Source organism: Hyaena hyaena, unplaced genomic scaffold (genome assembly GCF_003009895.1).
Source record: "Hyaena hyaena isolate Hyena2069 unplaced genomic scaffold, ASM300989v1 scaffold_613, whole genome shotgun sequence".
Taxonomy (NCBI): Eukaryota; Metazoa; Chordata; class Mammalia; order Carnivora; family Hyaenidae; genus Hyaena; species Hyaena hyaena.
In genome coordinates, this window is record NW_024081245.1 from 1135391 (window position 1) to 1155664 (window position 20274).

Below are 20274 nucleotides of genomic sequence, written 5' to 3' on the forward strand. Positions count from 1 at the left end.
TTGGCTTCAGGAGTAGAATTCAGTGATTCACCATTTATGTACAACATCCCGTGCTCATAACAAGTGCCTCTTCAATACCCATCACCCATCTAGCCCATCCCCCATCACCTCCCTCCATCAACTCTGTTTGTTCTCTATCATTAAGAGTCTCTTATGGTTTGTTTCCCTCTTTCTTTTCTCCTCTTCCCATATATTCATTTGTTTTGTTTGTTAAATTTCACATATGAGTGAAGTCATACGGTATTTGACTTTCTCTGACTGACTTATTTCGCTCAGCATAATACATTCTAGTTCTGTTCATGTCATTGCAAATGGCAAGATTTCATTCTTTTTGATCCCCAAGTAATATTCCATTGTGTGTGTGTGTGTGTGTGTGTGTGTGTGTGTGTGTACATACATACATACATATACCACATCTTCTTTACCCATTCATTAGTTGATGGACATTTGGGCTCTTTCCAGAGTTTGGCTATTGTTGATAATGCTCCTATAAACATCAGGGTGCATGTTCCTCTTTGAGTCTGTACTTTTGTATCGTTTGGGTAAATACCTAGTAGTGCAATTGCTGGATTGTAAGGTAGTTCTATTTTTAACTTTCTGAGGAAACTCCATACTGTTTTCCAGAGTGGCTGCATTCCCACTGATAGAGCAAAAGGGTCTGTGGATGCAGACCATAGACTGCATCCTCACCAATACCTGTTGCTTCTTATGTTGCTAGTAATTTTAGCCATTCTGACAGGTGTGAGGTGGTACCTCATCATGGTTTTGATTTGTATTTCCCTGATGATGAGTGATGTTGAGCATCTTTTCATATGTCTCTTAGCCAACTGGATGTCTTTGGAAAAGTGTCTGTTCATGTCTTCTGCCCATTTCTTAACTGGAGTATTTGTTTTTTTGGGTGTTGAGTTTGATAAGTTCTTTAGAGATTTTGGTTACTAACCCTTTATCAGATATGTCATTTGCAAAATGTTCTCCCATTCTGTAGGCTGCCTTTTAGCTTTGTTGACTGTTTCCTTCACTGTGCAGAAGCATTTTATCTTGATGAGGTCCCAATAATCCATATTTGCTTTTATTTCCCTTGTATCCAATGACATGTCTAGTAAGAAGTTGCTGCAGCCAAGATCAAAGAGGTTGCTGCCTGTATTCTCCCCTAGGATTGTGATGGCTTCCTGTCTAATATTTTGATGGTTTCCTGTCTTTCATCCATTTTGAATTTATTTTTGTGTATGGTGTAAGAAAGTGATCCAGTTTCATTCTTCTGCATGTCCATGTCCAATTTTCTCAACACTATTTGTTGAAGAGACAGTCTTTCTTCCATTGGATATTCTTTCCTGTTTTGTCAAAGATTAATTCACCATACAGTTGTAGGTCCACTTCTGGGTTCTCTATTCCGTACCATCAATCTATGTGTCTGTTTTTGTGCCAGTACCATGCTGTCTTGATGACTATGGTTTTGTAATATAGCTTAAAGTTTGGAATTTCGATGCCTCTAGCTTTGCTTTTATTTTTCAGGACTGCTTTGGCTATTCTGGGTCTTTGGTGGTTCCATACATATTTCAGAACTGTTTGTCCTAGCTCTATGAAAAATGTTGGTGGTATTTTGTTAGGGATTGCATTAAATGCATAGATTGCTTTGGGTAGTATAGACATTTTAACAATGTTTGTGCTGCTTTTTCTTACTCACAATCCACTGACATGTAATTGATGTACAATAAACCATGCATCTGTAAGTTTTGACATGTGTGTGACTTCTGTGAACATATCCATCAACACCAAAAGTTTTCTAGGTCTTCTTTGTAATTCCTCCCTCCTTCTTTTTCCTACTCTTACAGGCAGCCACCAATCTTTCTTTTACTCCACAGTACATACTAATTTTGGCTTTGTTCTCTCAGTCTATTATTTGAGATTTTTGAGATTCATCCATGTTACTGCATTATCAATGGTTCTGTTTTTACTGAAGAGTAGTATTTTATTATATGGATATACCACAGTTTGCTATTTATTCATCTGGTGAAGGATATTTGGGTTTGGCCAATGCAAATAAAGCTGCTATGAACATTCATGTGCATGTTTCCTCTTTCCCTGGCATTCGCAGAAAAGCAAATCTGTTCAGCATCATAAAATATCTCTTCTAACACAATGTAAAACAGCATAGAGATCCTTCAAAAAATTAAAAATAGAACTACCATAAGATCCAGCAATTTTACACCTGGATATTCATCCAAAGAAAATGAAAACATTAACTTAAAAAGATGCATACTCATTGCAGCATTATTTACAATAGCCAAGATATGGAAACAGGCTAAGTGTCCACTGATGGATGAGTGGGTAAAGAAAATGTTACTGTCACACACACACACACACACACACACACACACACACACACACCCCACACACAGAGGAATATTATTCAGCCATAAAAAAAGAAAGAAGGAAAGGGGTGCCTGGGTGGCTCAGTTGGTTAAGTGTCCTGCTCTTGATTTTGGCTCAGGTCATGATCTCATGGTATGGGAGATGGAGTCTGCTCTGTCAGCACAAAGCCTATTTGGGATTTTCTCTCTCCCTCTCTCCTTGCCCCACCCCTGCACATGCTCTGCTCTCTCAAAATAAATAAATAAACTTAAAAAAAAGAAGGAAATGTTGCCATTTGTGTCATGGATGGACCTTGAGGGCATTATGCTAAGTGAAATATATCAGACAGAAAAAGATAAATACCATACCATATGATCTCATTTATATGTGGAATCTAAAAAAACAAAGAAAAAACAAGCTCATTGATATAGTAAAGAGACTGGCAGTTGCCAGAGGTTGGGGGTGGGTGAAATGGGTGAAGAAATTCAAACGGTACAAACTTACAGTTTTAAAATAAGTAAGTCACATACAAAAAATCTGTTCTCGCAAATGTAATTTCTAACAAAGCAGTTCTGTAAAATGCCCAGATTTTCTACAGCGTTGCTATCACCTGTGAAAATCAACTTGAAACCCCACAAAGTCTTTGATTCCAATTGTCGTATTTTATTCTATGTCATATTTTATAATATATTGCTTTGGTAATACTGCTTCATTTTACATCATTGTTTTCTGAAAAGTATAAGTAATTGTGTGACTTTCTTTGTGAAGCCAGAAGAGAACTATTAGTACTCCCTTAGTGTCCCACATATATAGAGGTCCTAAAAAGCCTGAGATTTTTTACTAGATTTCTTATTTTTAAAAAATGTGGCAGCTGTGTCTCATTTACATTCAAAGTATACTTCCGCTTCTGACCACAGACCACATCACTGACACGATCAGTCATCTTGCAAATGTGTTCCTTGAGTTACCAAAGACATAGCTGCTAGAAAAGAATCTCAAGAAAGAAAAGTACCTTTGCAAATATTAGTTTTTTACTAGTGCAAGAAAGGTTTTACCCCAACGGTGGACAGATCGGAATAGCGTTGTGAAGTTTCATAGACACAAGTAATCACTTGAGCAAAACAGGCAAAATTCTAAGTCGGAAACATCTTAAATACAACAGTAGAAAAGAACAATCTCTTGGAGTTTTTAACATCAGCAAATGCCCTAGGAATCCAGTACTATTCATTTCTTTATGTTTATGGAATAGTTTTGTAATGCTCATGGAAATCTTTCTAAAGTGAATTACACATTCCATAACATGTTATAATCAATAGCAGGTCTTCAGTATGCAGACATAATACTCATTACAGCAAAAGGAGTCTCTACTTGGGGACCACAAAATGGGGTCACGTGTTTAGTCTTCCCATTAAATGAGAACACGTGGCTATTTTAAAATTAAACCCTCTATTCTTTTGCTTATCATGTCATATTTTACTTTTTCATCTTTGTCAATGTGTCCTCCTGCATTTAATCCGTGGCCTAATATTTCTCAGGGCTGTATCTCTATCTAGCTCTCTTTCCATAGAAAATGGTTGGCCTCATGTCAGCCTTTTATTCTGTTAAAAGACCTGCTTTCTTTTGCATAAATAATATGTTTTGAGTGGCTGAGATTATTGGGAGACTCGTGCTTTTTTTTTTTTTTTTTTTTTTTGATGCGTTGGGTATTACCATAGCTTCTACTATGTTATAAAAATAATGGTGCAATTTCTAACTGGAAGAATGAAATGACACATGTAGAGAAACTTCATATCTATGGGACCCTAGAAATTTATTCAAAATTGGGGGGAAGGGCAGTAGGAGACTCCTTAGTTATTAGGGAGAGGGACATAAGGGATTCATAGTTTTCAAATGAAACCCTTGATCCCAAAACAGTGATAGGGAGAAATGCTGAAGTGACCAATTTACCAAGCACCAACCTAAAGAAGGAACAATGAAGTCCCATGCCTAATATCTTAAACATGTAAATACACATTAAAAGGCTTTTGTTAAGGCATAGACTTCTAATGATGGAGACGTGAACTTGGTTACTCAGTCAGGTCTTTTCTCAGGTTCTTTAATAAAATTCTCATCATTTCAATAAAATGCTAAGATTCACACTTCTTGAAGCTTTCAGAATATTTATCAGTGATTAAATGTATGCCAAAAACTCTATAAGCAAATCCAGAAATTGAAAAAACTACATAATCTTAAACTGTAGTTTAAGATTTAAATCTTAAATCTTGCAATCTTAGCTTGCAAGAATGAAAATGAGAACCACATCTCTTTCCACAGAGCAGAGAGCCCTGCCCCACGGCAAAGCCTTTAATCACAAATATTTTAAATGATGCTCAGGGTGAGATTCCACCCTTCCTTTGACTGAGATTTTTTTGGTCTAGTTATACCAATGGTTTTCAATTTCAGTTTACATAAAAGTCACTCATAGGGTATTTTAAAATGCAAATTCCAGATGTATGCCCCTTTTAATGCCCTACGATCCTGATCTCTTTAATTTGGTAGAACCAGGCTACAGCTACATGCATTATTTAATAAGCACGCCCAGATACTCTGATGCAGGTAGTATGGAAGCCCTAAGTTGTTAGTATCTCTGTAAGCCACATCAAATTCCTTTTGGAATGAGGTGAAGTGCAAGTAAATCATTATCTACTTAATTAATTTTAATTTTAAATTAATCATTTTTATTAGAAACTAATAGTCTGGTACTTTGATTTCTCCACTCCCTAGAAGATCTCCTTGTAGGACAAATATTTATGCTTAAGATTAGATATTTAACCTTGATTCTTTAAATAAGAAAATTTTTTTTTATTTAAAATTTTTTTAATGTTTTACTTTTTTCAGAGAGGAGACAGCATGAGCAGAGGAGGGTCAGAGAGACAGGGAGACACAGAATCTGAAACAGGCTAGCTGTCAGCACAGAGCCCAACACGGGGCTCAAACCCACGAACTGTGAGATCATGACCTGAGCTGAAGTTGGATGCTTAACTGACTGAGCCACCCAGGCGCCCCTCTTTATATGAGAATTAACAGGCACATAACAAGTGTTGGTGAGGATGTAGCAAAATTGGAATCTTTGTACATTGCTGGTGGGAAGGTAAAATGGCTCAGCCAGTGTGGAAAATAGTCTAGTAGTATCTTAAAAAGTTAAACACAGAATTACCATATGACCCAACAATTCCACTCCCAGGTATATTTCCCAAAGAATATAAACAAATACATGTATATACATGTTCATAATAGCACCATTCACAATAGATAGGTATGAAAACAGCTGAGATAGCCATCAAAGGATGAATAGATGAACAGATTGCAGTATACACAAAAAATGGAATATTATTTAGCTATAAAAAAGGAATGAAGTATTGAGACACTCTACAACATGGATGAACCTCAAACACATTAGGCTGAGTAAAAGAAGCCAGACCCAGAGGTCAACTATTATATGAAATATACAGAATAGTAAATCCACAGATATAGAAGGCAGACAGGGAAATGGGAAACAACTGTGTAATGAGCATGGAGTTTCTTTTTTAGGGTGCTAAAAAATGTTTTGGACCTAGATAGAGGTGGTAGTTATAAAACATTAAAAGTATATTAAATGCACTGAACTGTTTACTTTAAAACAGTTAATTTTATATTAAAATACTTAATTTTATACCTTGATAAAATATACATAAAATATAAATTATTCTGGTTTGGCTAATGAATTACTTCAATATGAAATTTATGTTAGAAGACTAAAAATTTACTTACCTATTTTATTTGATAGATTACATAAAATGCCTAACTTATATTGAGACAAAGAGATATTTTCATAAACTATTAAATCGTCAGTATGATGTTTAGGAATAAGAGTTTCTGATCTCTTGCATACAGTACTTCAAGGCCAGCCTCCTCTCCTGGCCAATCCTGCCTTTGGCTAACAGTTCTAAAGAATTAAAATTAAAATCCAGATACTACTTGAGACAGTGCAATGGTTGTCATATGCACTGTCACAAGCTGACAGTGCAATATGTCAGCTTGACTGGGCCATGGGTCGCCCAGACATTTGGATATACATTGTGCTGCGTGTGCCTGTGAGGGTGTTGCTGCATAAGATTAACAACTGAACTGAAGAACTGACTAGAGGGGATTGCCTTCTCAAGGTGGGTGGGCCTCATCAAATCAGTTGAAGGCCTAAATAAAACAAAAAGGCTGACCCTCCCTCAGTTAACATATTTTCTCTGTCTGGCTGCATTTGAGTTGGTACACTGTTTTTTGTTTCTTGTTTTGTTTTGTTTTGTTTTTTGTTTTCTCCTTCAGATTTAAACTGTAATATCAGTTCTTGTTAGGCCTCAAACCTTGAGACTGGAGCCACACCATCAGCTTCCCTCAGTCTCTAGCTTGGTGACAGTAGATCCTGTGACTTGTCAGCCTCCACAATCACATCAGCCAATTCCTTGTAACACATCTCTTTCCATATACATGTATACATCCTATTGGCTCTGTTTCCCTGGAGGACTCTGACTAATACAGAAAAGTATTACAATAAGACATTACTGATGATGAATACTTTAGTTGTTCACTACTCAGTCCAGTAGTGGACTGAATGAAGTAGAAAGAATGAAGGTCTTGAAGGAAGGAACTAAGAGAGAAAGGCCAAGAGCCTAAGGCACTTCTTTGTGAGTCTGCCAGCCAGATGGCTTGAGAGCACTGTGTATACTTGAGGAGCCACACAGCCAAGGAAGGGAGAAGAGCCCAAAGAGATGAAGGGAGCCTGAACAGGTTTTGCCTTGAAAGTAGGCTTTGCCTACTTGATAATGTTGCCTGGTGTTTTTCCTACTCCTATTGATGCCTTGAGTCCTTTTATCTAGAGGACATTGGCAGTACTTGCTGGCGTTGTGATCATAAATTTACAGTATTAATGCCAACACTCCACCCCTTTCAAAAGCCAAGTCACAGTATGAAATACGAAGCCTAACGCGCAGCTTAGTGAGGTGAAAGTAGAGAAGGATGGAGGCAGCACAGAAATACTGAGCACATTTATTCAAAAAGGGAGAGAAAGAAAAAAAAAAAACCCTACACAATAGATAATGTAAAGACCTCAGAGAAGATGTTAGGAGCAGCTAATGAGAACAAATAGCCAAATCAAAATATCAAATCTTTATATGTTGATGAGGTTTGTAAAAAAAAGCATCTTCAACTTATGGTATTTAAAAATGTTGGGGCACCTGGGTGGCTCAGTCAGTTAAGCGTCCAACTTCAGCTCAGGTCATGATCTCACGGTTTGTGGGTTCGAGCCCCTTGTTGGGCCCTGTGCTGACAGCTAGCTCAGAGCCTGGAGCCTGCTTCAGATTCTGTGTCTCCCTCTCTTTCCGACCCTCCCCTGTTCATGTTGTGTGTGTGTCTCTCTCTCAGAAATAAATAAAAACATTAAAAAAATATAAATATCGGGGCACCTGGGTGGCTCAGTAGGTTAAGCGTATGACTTAGGCTCAGGTCATGGTCTCATAGTTAGAGAGTTCAAGCCCTGTGTCAGGCCCACTGCTGTTGCTTCGGAACTTCTGTCCATCCTCTCTCTCTGCCCACCCCGACTCTTGCATGCTCTATCTTGCTCTCAAAAATAAATAAACATTTTAAAAAATGTAAATAATTTGGGGCGTCTGTCTGGCTCAGTGGGTAGAGTATGCAACTCTTGCTCTTTTGGAGTCATGGGTTCAAGCCCCTTGGGTATTGAGGTTACTAAAAAATAAATTAATATTAAAAAGTGTAAGTATTTCTTCAACCTAAAAACATTCAAGTTAATTACAGGTTTTAATTGCATATCTTCTATACACAGACCACTGCACCAGATCAGAGGTGACAGTGGCCTCGCAATGAAGAAACTTAAAAACACACATATGTATTGCGTGATGACAACAATAAACTAAAGACTAAATTGTGTTAACAACAGATTCCTCTTTCAAAATGCAGACTTCATCTAAGATGTAGCCTTTTGGACAATATTGGCTTCTTTTATGTCTCCTGACATAAGGACGGATCTTTCTGTTGTCTGCACTTGGTAAGCACACAACCATATGCTGGCTGTGTGGATGAGCGGAGTTGAGTTTGCCTGAAGTATAAGGGCATCCTCATGGGAATACAAACAACAAAACGGGCCAGATAAAGCAGGGGAGGGATCCAGCATAGTCACATGACACTGAGAGAATCTGAGGACACTAGGGAGAGGAGCACATTGAAAAGAAGACTGGATCCCTGGCATCCCCAAGACCCCTTTTAAGCAACCGAGTCAGATATAAGTCCTTTTACACAAAGCTCTTGCTTTGGGTCATGGCTACAGATGCCTTACTCAAAGGGAATCTAATAGGCTGATCTGCAAGGTGTCCTGTTAACCCAAGTAGCGGATGGATCCAGTAGGATTTTCCCTCAGGCACAGTGAAGGATTGCTTTCAACCAGGGCCCAGGAAGAATGTCTGTGGAGGTCTGAGGTAGGGAAGCTGGGCCATCCAAAAGATGTCTCAGGTCAACGGAGGGCCTGTTGTGGGGCTTCTGAGATTGCACTCTGCGTGTCCTTGTTATAATTAACTCCTTGCCTATGAGCTCATCTGAACGTGATCTGAAAGAACCTGGCTTGGGTTGGGTGGATGAGTGAATGTGCACGCACATGTGCGGGAGCCAAGTGTGTGCACACATACATACACACCACGATACATTTGCGGAAGGGCAGGGAAAGAAGACTTAAGAACGGATGGATGAGCATTAAGCAGAGGTGGTCTGAGGTGGAGGGAAGTGAAATGGAGATGTGAAAAGAAAAAGCAGCGAAGACACATTTCCTTTGCTTGTCACTGGGCCTGGGGCTGTACCCACGTGCCTCTGGAAGTCATGATGCCTCTCTGGCAACATGAAGTTCTTCTTCATTTCTGAAGAATCCAGAAATAAGACCCAGGAAGCCTTCTAAAGGATGAAAACATGAATCCTGGTAACTTGAGCATGGTAACAAGGAGTCTGGTGTTATTTTCAGAAGTCAGGCTCAAAGAGTCTTAGGAATGAGAAGTGCTAGAAGCTTATTAGTGTGGCCAAATGACACAGGAATTTCTGAAAACACTGTTGGCTTGTTGTATTACAGGGGCATCTACTTAGAGTCAAGACTTACTTTTTCTTGATTATAAAAATAATGCATGCTCACTGTTGAAAATTTAGAAAATAAAGAACGCACACAAAAATACAGTGATATATAGATGTACGTATAATCTGATAGTCCCAGAACTCTCATAAAAATTGGTCTGCTGCAGAGGTTTTGTCTGAACTTAGACATGGACTGTAACAGTGAAGGAATTATTTTAGTTTAGAATCAGTTACCTTATACCAGTTTGCAAAATATAACATTTGGACACTGCAATCGACATGAACCAACAGGTCATGAACCAGAATTCTGGGCTTTAAGAAAATATGGAGCTAGTACATTTTCCATTACAGCATGCCTTGTGTGTGCTGGCATGTGTGGCAAATCTGAAGTCAACTGCGTTGTTCTGGATCAGTGGCCACAGACAGACCTAGCTAAAGAAACAGGCTGTTTGACTTGAGGCACTGTGTTTACTGAAATAATTTCTGCTGTACCCAAGAACAAGCTGCTCTTTCATGTTATAATGAAGTTATTGTCAAGTGTGCTTTGGGAAAGCACCTAAAAAGTTTTTAATATTATTATAACCTGTCATAAACAAACACCACCAGAACATTAGAGCACGAAAGATCTGGAGTGGACCCAGCTGGGTGAGGGTAAGGTGGAGCTCAAAGCTGTGTCCTCAAGCCTGTATTAGAGCCCACAGTCTTGCTTCCAGCTGAACTAGGAGCTTTTTGTCCTATGATCCAGGGACACAAAATGGGGAGGAATATGGGCCTCTTCCCTCTTGCCCTATTGTTTATTTTACCTGAGAAGCTCCCTTTTTCCAGTGCTTTCCCCCTCCAATGTAACTGGTCCTTAGCAAAGTGTTTAAGGGTTAGTGGGTGCTGCAAACAAATGGCTTGAACAAAATTTGTATCCCCAATGAGCCAGGCGTCCTCCCCACCTCTAAGTCCAGAGGCCCACAGCAACTACACACGAACTAAGAAAACTTGGATTCATCATAGCTTTCCTTTCTGCCCCCAGAGCTTTATTCTTCTGCTAAAGAGTACACAGCAAATTCAGTTGATTCCATGACTGGCTTTTTCATTACAAAAACAAGTCACTTCAAAGTATCTGTTGAGCTAAGTTGCTGATCTAAAGCAAGAGCTGCTCTTAAAAAGGAGCTTGCACCCATACCTGTCAGGTGTGTAAGTGATTACTGTTCCCATAATATTGTGAACTGCAAAAGAATAAGAGGTGCATATTTACAACTACTCATCATTGCTGCTTAACCATTCCTTTTTCTACTATAACCAAAGTGTAATGGACAACTGGCATTACAAAAACACCTTAGAAAAAATTAATCACCTCATCATATATCAGTAACTAAATGCTATTAAATGAGGGGCGCCTGGGTGGCTCAGTCGATTGAGCGCCTGACTCTTGATTTTGGCTCAGGTCATGATCTCATGGTTCGTGACGTCGAGCCCCATGTCGGGCTCTGCACTGACATCATGGAGTCTGCTTGAGATTCTCTCTCTTCTCTCTCTCTCTCTGCCCCTCTCCTGCTCATGTGCATCCTCTCTACCTTCTCTCTCTCAAAATAAAAGCTTTTTAATGTTATTAAATGAAAGACAACATAATTATAATATGGGACTTAGACAAAACTAACAATAGCTCCTAAGATACTGAGATAGACAACAATAATAAGATTACTGAACATACCTGAACTAATTCTGCCTTTAACTCTTCTTTTTCCTCCTCAGACAGCATGCTAGAGAAGTCCGCACTGGCTACTGCATCTTCATCTCGCCCTTGCAATGGTTCGGTCTCCAACAACCCTTTAGGCAAGATTGATAAAAACATAATGCAATTAAAAAAATAAATTTAGCCAACTTCTGTTTCCACAGCCTGGAGAACTAGATGCCTTCACTGACCCTCCTGCTGAAAAACAACTAAAAATTCCAGGGGGGAAAAAAAAGCTTTCTAAATGGGTGATGAACTGCCAAGAAAGTAAAGAATACAAAGAAGCCAAAAAACTAAGCGAAAGTGGGAAGCCAGAGGTATAAACAAAAGAAGTTTTCATTAGTTCCACATTTGCCACCCAGATGAATTCCAGCTTTGGCTTTCACTGTCCCCTGTGGCTCCTAGGGCCACCCAACGAGAGGGGTTTAAGGTGACAGTTGTATATAAATCCACATGCCCTCAGGGCTGCACCCCAAGAGGTAGGTGAACTGGAAATAAATACCCTTGCACAGAAATCCACAAGGCAACAGCCTTCCTTGACACTCAGCACTAAAGGGACAGCCAAAAGTGCCTCCCTGACATGCATAACCCTGAGTGCGACCGTGTGTGAGCTGGCTACTTGGATGCACGTTACATGGGTGGTCCAAATGAAGCTCGAGATGAGAGAGTATTGTTAACTTTTTCCCACTCTGGATGTGGAAATATGTGGATACAAAACCAGGAGCAGCAGCAGCTGGGAGGAAACATTGCAGACAAACTGATTCTGGCAGAGGGAAAAAGGAAGTGCCTGGGTTCTTGATGACATTGTTGTGCCACAGAATGATCCCCAGAACAGTACAACTTCTAACTTGTTAGGTGAGAAAAATGCCTTATCATCCAAAAAATAAAGACGATTCCCAGTAGAGGCCCTTGGCATCTGGATCATGCAAATCTGTATGTTCTCTGGAGGATCCAGGAAATCAGCTCCCGCAGACACGGAAGCTTCATTTTGGACATTTCTACATCTGTGCGGAAAGGAAGGCCTTTTAGTAAACTGTCCTGGAACAGATAGTTATCCATGTAGAAGAAATAAAATTGGATACCTTCACACCATTCACAGAGATTAAATTACAAACATTTTAGAAGACAATAGGATTTATGAACCTCTAGGTAGGAAGGGAGTTCTTAAGACACAAAAAAGAGCAAATCATGAAAAAGAAGGATGAATAAAATTACGAATGTCTCTTCATCAAGTGCACTATATAGAAAATTGAAAGACAAGCCACTAGTTGGAAGAAGATGTCTCCTACATGTGTAACTAGCAAAAGATGCATTTCCAGAATAAATAGAGTTCCTACAAACCAGTTTTAAAAATGGTAATAACACAATAAAAATATGGGCCAAAGACCCAAAACAGATTCACTATAGGGAGAAATCACAAATGGTTAATAAACTCAAGAAAACATGCTTGGCCTCATCGAAGTTCAGGGAAATACAAATGAAATCAATGCACACCCACTGGTTTAGTCAAAGTTCAAAGTCTGACATTATCGAATGTTGATGACTGTGTGGAGGATGGAAACTCTCATACATTGCTGGCAAGAGTATAAAGAGAGATAAATGACTTGAAAAATAATTTAACATGATCTAGTAAGTTCACACACCCTACCATCTAGCAATTCCACACCAATGTACGTATATATGTGAGCCACTCGTATATGAGCGGCGGAGGTCATTAATAAGAACTTTTATGGTAGCGAGAACTGAGAGTCATGCAAAAGTCCACAAACAGGAGAATGTGCAAGTAAATCCTGGTGCATTTACACCACCACAAATGACAACAGTAAAATGACTGAGCTACAGCTACACATACATGGATGAAACTCAGAAACAAGATACTGAGTGAAAAACACAAATTGCAAAGGAATAATAAAATATGCTCCCACCCATATGAAGGCCAAAAACATATAAACCTAAATAAAATGTTCCTCAGAAAAGAAAAGCAAGACTATGATAAAACTAACTCAGGACAAGGGTTTTCTCTGAGAAAGGGTAAGTATAAAAGGCAGCAGGAACTTATAGAGGATCTGTATCGGGTTAATGGTAGTGTTCCATTTCTGGGACTCTGAGTTTCTGTGTATGAAGATTTTCTACACTTTAAATATATTTTGTAAATATTCTTTTGTATATATATATCATTATTTGATAAAACAATTAAATATAAATTTGATCTCCGGGCAAATGAGTGGTTCAGTCAGTTGAGCCTCTGACTTCGGCTCAGGTCATGATCTCACAATTCATGGGTTCGAGCCCCATGTCAGGCCCTGTGCCGACAGCTCAGAGCCTAGAGCTTGTTTCAGAATCTGTGTCTCCCTCTCTATCTGCCCTTCCTCTGCTTACATTCTATGCCTCTCTCTCTCTAAAATAAATAAAAAACTCAAAAGAAAATAAATTTGACCTCCAGTCAAAAAAGAAAAATAATTATCCTACAATATTGGAACATTTTAGATAAAGAGAATAAAAATATGAACCAGTCTGCAAAGTTCTCAAGCTGGACCCACTCTTGAGTCTCCTGTACCCATATCCTTTTGTCTGAATCAACAGGGTACCATCAGCACCTTGTCTCACTGCTGATACACCGACACACATCAGTGAAAGTGGCATACTGCTGATCCAAGCCCATCAGATTCTTGTCCCATCTGCCCACTCCAGAGGCCAGTTTCAATGCGAAATCATTTGCTTTTTCATTAGTAATACCTGTTCATTGTAGAAGATAGAAAAATAAAATTATCCATTATTAATTGAAATTACTGTTTGTCACACTACCCAGAAATAAATATCATTTTGGTCCATCCTTACTAGGTATTTCTTCCATGCATAAGTATACATTTTCTTGTATATATTTATATGCATTTACTGTTGTGAACTTGTTTTATTCAATGAACTCATGAAAATCCTTTATGTCTAAAGACACACAGCCACATTTATATATTTTTGACAGTTATACAGTAGTTTGTCTCATGTATGATTGATAACTTATCCTGTTTACTGGGAAGTTACAGTGAACATCTCCTAGTCAAATCATTTGGCAAAATCTTGATGATTTCCTGTACATTGGATTCAGAGTCAAAGGACATGAACATTTTTTTTAAGTTTATTTATTCATTTTGAAAAAGACAAAGACAAGTGCGAGTGGGGGAGGGGCAGAGACAGAGGGAGAGAGAGAGAGCAGGAGACGGGCAGAGAGAGAGAGGGAGAGAGAGAATCCCAAGCAGGCTTCACACTGCCAGCACAGAGACCCTTGTGGGGCTCAAACTCATGAAGCCGCAAGATGATGTTGACCTGAGTAGAACCAAGAATTGGATGCTTAACTGCTAAGCCACACAAGCAAAGGCCATGAACATTTTGAAAACTGCTGCCTAATTATCCCTCAGAAACTGTGTCAGATTTATGCAAACATCAGCAGCCTATGAGAATATCTGTAGATTCTTAATACAGCAGTGTTAAGTTGGTCATTGAAAGGGGAGAAAACTGGTCCTTTAATTCTGCTTGTAAATATATTTTTTAAATGCTTATTTATTTTTTAGAGAAGGAGAGTGTGTACGCATTCTAGCGAGTTGGGGAGGGGCAGAGAGAGAGGCGGACAGAGGATCTGAAGCTCTGCGCTGACAGCAGTGAGTCTGATGTGCGGCTTGAACTCACAAACTGTGAGATCACAACTTGAGCCAAAATTGACACTCAACCGACTGCGCCATCCAGGTGCCCCCTGACTAGTAAATATTTATGATGTGGTTGATGTATTTTCAGTCAATGTTGTAGAACTGTCTACATCAAGAACTAGCAGCAATTCCAAGCACAGATTTAATAAATGGGCCCAGTAGGTAAGCAGCCTCCTGCCCTGGAGGTTAGGGTTAAAGAAGAGCCCTTGTAGGAATCTCTAAGACACTCTGGTCTCCCTACCTCAGCTGTGCTCAGGAACTAAACAGCTACTGCGTAAACTTAGCTAGGGCACAAATTCTCTCTCTTCCTCTCTCTTGACTGGGTGGGAGGACACATGCCAGGTACTCAGACTTCTCAAGACATCAAACATCTTTAGTATCTTCTTACGGTCTAGAAAAAAGACAACAATTCAAATCCATTGTCATTGACAATATGTGAATTGGGAAACTTCCAGTGAATTTAGGGAAGGAGGGAATTTAGTTTCCAGGAGGTAGCTTCTTCTTTTCAGGGGAAAAGAACATAGACCTTATGAAGTGAGATTCCGTGTGCTGGCCTTCAGCTCTGATGTGTCACATGTGCCATTCTGCGGCAACATCATGGGTCTTTCAAAGTCTCACCCCCAGAATGCAGCCATTCAAGAAAACTCACAACCACGTTCCTTGTTGGTTCAGGTCTAATTAGGCCAGTTACCTTCTTCACTCTTGTTTGAAATTAAATGCCAGGTGCCCACCTTCTTTTCCTACTTCTGCACCTATTTCCCTGCTGCATCCTCTTCAGGCGGCTGTTCTTGAGTCACACAGTTCAGCCCAGGGAGCCATGCAAACCCAAACAAAATGAAAACATGGCCAGCTGGTTTCAGTAGAATATGCTCAACTCACCTCAAATTATGAGGTCAGAGGTTAATTCCAGAATCTAGGAGTAGGTGAAAGAGGAGTTGAATAAGGAAGTGATTCACCAGTGGAAGTGAGTCAGAATGGGGAGGAAAAATAAAAGCAAATCGTAAGGGATACCAAGTGACAGATGAGAATGTGAGAGGGCAGCACGAGTATAAAATGACCTAGTTACTATGGAAGCAGGTTTTAGAGGTGATTAGAAACATAGTTTTAATAAAGGCAATTATCAGTGGGAAAAAAAATCACTCAAGAAACATAATTTTTAGCAGACACCAGTACGTTATAAATATAGACAACATCTCCAAATGTGCAAACTATGCCCCTTTGTCTGGCATATACCCCCTTTGCCAGGGAGTCAGACCATCTGGAGTTCTACCATCTGTGGGTTTGCCACTAACTACAAAGCAGACTTGACCTGTGTTCTCATCTGTAAAATTGATAACCTTATGGGATCATTGTTAAGATTAAACGATGTTAAATCAATGGAGACATGTGAAAATGTTATAAAAATTTTTAAATTTCTATACAAACCACAGCTGCATATTGGTGAAATTGGGTGTGGTAATTTTAAAAAATATATTAATGTGCTATACTCTCTTTTGCTTCTCCAAGAAGAATATAGTATTTTCCTAGCTGTTCTAAGGCTTCCACCTGTCTGAAGTGGTAGAGAAGAACAAATGAAACACAAGAAAAAGATTCATATTTAAATTCTTGGCATTTGACATTGGATTTGCCAGAAAGACAAAAGCTTGGTAAAATGGGCAATTTCTTAAGGAGAGGATGTTCTTCATATTTTATTTCCCTCTTTAGATATCATCAGAAGCCAAGCCCAGGCCACCCAGGCCAGGGAGTTCCCTTAGGTACAGAGTGCATTAGAATTTGTCAAGGGCACACGTCTCCCGTTCCATTCCTGGGAGACGGTGGGAAAAAGGAAGAAGGGAGGAGACAGATGTGTCGAGATGTGTATGTGCAGTCTTTCTCTTTGGGCTTTGGCCCAGAAAGACGGAGATTCTGTTTGCATCTCCACTTCCCACTGCTGTTGTTCTGAGGTGCTTCAACCCCCCCCTCTTGGTTTCCCTTAACTCCTCCTTTCTTTGAATAGTCCCTTCACTTAACTCCCTTGAATGAGGCACTCCTTTTGAGGATGCCATCCATCTGCTTCTTTCCTAGTCTCTGACTAGTACAGGAAGCCTGCTCTAATCTCTTTTATGGGCTCTAGGAAAAATATCTTTATGACTATCCCACACCAACCTGGAGCACAGCCACATCCTTGTAAAGGGACATAATCTGCTTGGAGGCCAGGCACCAGCCCTTGGGGTTTAGTTCCTCAATTCACCTTCTGCAGTCAGTTAACCATGCATGGGGTCCAGAACCCCCAGAGCACCTAGAGAGAAACCTGTCACCTTGATAAGGGGTTGGTGCTCCTGCAGCTGGGGCTGGGGTTACTGGCTCTGGGTAGAGGTCTGGATAGAGGAAGAGGAGAGAACTTGCCAGTAGTGAAAAGCAAAGTGAGGCTGAATCAGCTTGGAAGGGCTACTGGGCTCAAACCCGATGGAGGAAGACAAGCTCATGAGTAATATCTTCAGAAAATGTCAGCACAAGAGGACATCATGGTCCCAGCTGAAGGGTCAGCAGGAAAAACAAACCATTGCATGGACTCATCCTCTTTCCGCATACTAGATACCTCCTTAAGTCAGGGCAAAAGAAAAGGGGAGCTGAAAAAGGAGAAATCTGAGCTAGAGGGAAATTTAACTGAGGAACTGAATATTATTAAAGGGGTCTTAAAAAATTATTCCACTGGAATAGACTAAACCTATTTTTCTTCTCTACTACCCAAAGCCCAAGGGCTCCTACCCAGATTGGGTATAGGTCAGTAAATAAATAAATAAGTAGGCATACGTATGTACAAGATATAGTGTGAATACAGTTTGTGATCCTGCTTCATGAGTATTTTGCATAAAAGACAGCATTTTACTTTTATTTAAATGCAATAAAATATACACTTTAATAAGGGTAACACATATTCACAGTTCTGACTACAATGCAGGAATTGTGTATCTCCATTGGCTGGGTCCATTTTTGGAAAGCAGGTAGGTATTAAGGTACTTGTCAAATGCTACCATATGCCTGCTTTCTCTACGCCTACAACTGGCCATGATGACTCAGTAAGTCCTAAATGTAGGGCTGAATGACACAACATATCCAACCAGATCCAGTGGAGAGGTCACTGTGGGCTGGTCCCAGCTATGAAACCTGGGTTCAGGGTCTGACACAGTTGTAAGATGTTGGCTTCTAAGTTGGGCTAGTCTGGTCCAGGGCCTATGCCTCTCCCTGTCCTACAATCATACAAAGAAAAGTAAACAAATGTTGGCAAGTACAAATCAAGAAATGAGCTTTGGATTAAAATGCTGCCTTCAACCTTGACATGAAATCACCCACTGGCATCAACAGACTTTTAATGCATTGTGTTGAGCACTCCAATGCATTAGGTCAAGGCTTTGTGTATGTGATTACAACAGCACCGACAGCGAGGAGTTAAAAATGACTATAAACCATGATTTCAGATCAGTGACATATCTTGCATTGTTGGAAAATATATAAAAGTTACAGAATTTCTTTTAAATAGTAAAATAACCTTGCATATATTTGTGTGTGCAGCCATATTAAGGAATTAACAAATATGGCTATGTAACCAAAGGAAGAAAAGCACATATTTTCAAAAAGAATGTAAAATTATTCCAGGACTTAATCAAAGAAAGAATGAGAGGCACCTGGGTGGCTCAGTTGGTTGAGCGTCTGACTTTGGCTCAGGTCATGATCTCGCAGTTGTGGGTTCGAGCTCCGTGCTGACAGCCAGCTCAGAGCCTGGAGACTGTTTCGGATTCTGTGTCTCCCTCTCTTACTGACCCTCCCCTGCTCACGCTCTCTCTCTCTCTCTCTCTCAGAACTAAATAAAACATTTAAAATAAATAAATAAATAAATAAATAAAAGAATGAAATAAAATAAATAAAAATCCACCCTGGTTTAAATAATACATTTAAGGCTGTAATGTCTATTACTTACTTATATTTTCATTATGTTTGGTAAAATCACTTCAGGCATTCTTTAAACATAAAACTTTAAAATATCTCCATTTATTCTCTCTGGGAAAAACTACTCAGTTAATCTCACTGTTGGATTTATGGCTATCTTTAAGTGCACAAAAACTTAATGTTAATGTTAATTCAAGGAGGGTAGAAATTAAAGACATAATAAAATAAGTTTATTCATTAGAATCCTTTCTTCTGCACATTTACTAAACCAAACACAAAAATCTAAGTATTATTTCTTATGCGCCTCCATTATGAAACTGCTTTTCATTTATTTACCAGAAACCTGTATATAGCCTATTATTGAATCACATTTTTTTCCCTGCTGTCCTGGAGTTTTGGCAGTGGCCTCACATGCTAAGAAGAAAAATGGGAACTTTACACCCCCACATCCCCAAACCAAGGTGTGACCCTAGTGCCTGACATGCCAATAGATTTTATAACTGGTTCTGCTGGGGTGGGATCACCTCCCCTAGCCTTTGAGTGAAGGTGAAGAAGTGAACAGGGAGGGACTGGCTTGTAGGAAATTTGCATATACAGACAAGCAATGATTAAAGACAAATAGTACTCTCTTCTCCAGAGATCACTGCTATAAAACCTTCATGCACATCTTTCTATATCTCTTCTTATATCTGCAGTACACACTTCTCCCCCGCCACACACACACTTCTTAACATCTCTGAAATTGGGATGCTTCCTACAATCAATGGTGTCTTACAATTAATTAGCAGCCATTTTTTTCCTTAGTAATGTATAAAACAATAGGTATCTTAAAATCTTTAACATCTTATGGAAAAATCTGATACATAGGTATATACATAATAAATTGAATATATCTTTTGTATATATTAGATATTAAATCTATATATTTAAAAATGAGATTACACTATTTTGCAACTTGATTTTTTTTCAGACAACGTTGTCTTCTCATCTTTTTTTCACCTCATCTGAAAGCAGACCCTATCAAAGGGCCCCAACTGATCCTGTAATGCATCTGGTTTGCCCAAACATTTATCAGTGTCTGGTAAATAATAATCAGTCAGTACATGTTAGCACCCAGTTGGGTCATACTTGAGTGAATTCTTTGATCAGAATCAGTTGTAAAATTCAAGCGCAATGAGAGAAAAAATATATGGTATTACTCTGTCTTCAACATGTTAAAAAAAATTCACTGCAGAGACAAGCCACTCACATACAGACCTTAAGTAACAGCAGTGCATGGTAGTACACAATCACACACAAAGCAATGGCCTGGGGAAACCTAAACCGTCACACCATGCTCTGCTCATACTTCGGCCCACTTCCTAGAAGGAGTCATATGTTCATGTGGCACTAACCCTTCTGGTCATTGCTTAATGGACTAGGATAAACCTCTGG

At 39.3% G+C, this 20274-nt stretch overlaps 1 protein-coding gene across 1 annotated transcript in view; it reads right to left on the reverse strand.

The window, feature by feature from the left end:
• TPD52L1 (TPD52 like 1) overlaps window positions 1-20274 on the reverse strand; it is a 103795-nt gene that overhangs the window by 25317 nt on the left and 58204 nt on the right. The window contains exon 2 of the mRNA XM_039257351.1: window positions 11195-11310. Within this exon, the coding sequence (XP_039113282.1) occupies window positions 11195-11310 (116 nt within the window). The remainder of the gene's footprint in view (window positions 1-11194; window positions 11311-20274) is intronic.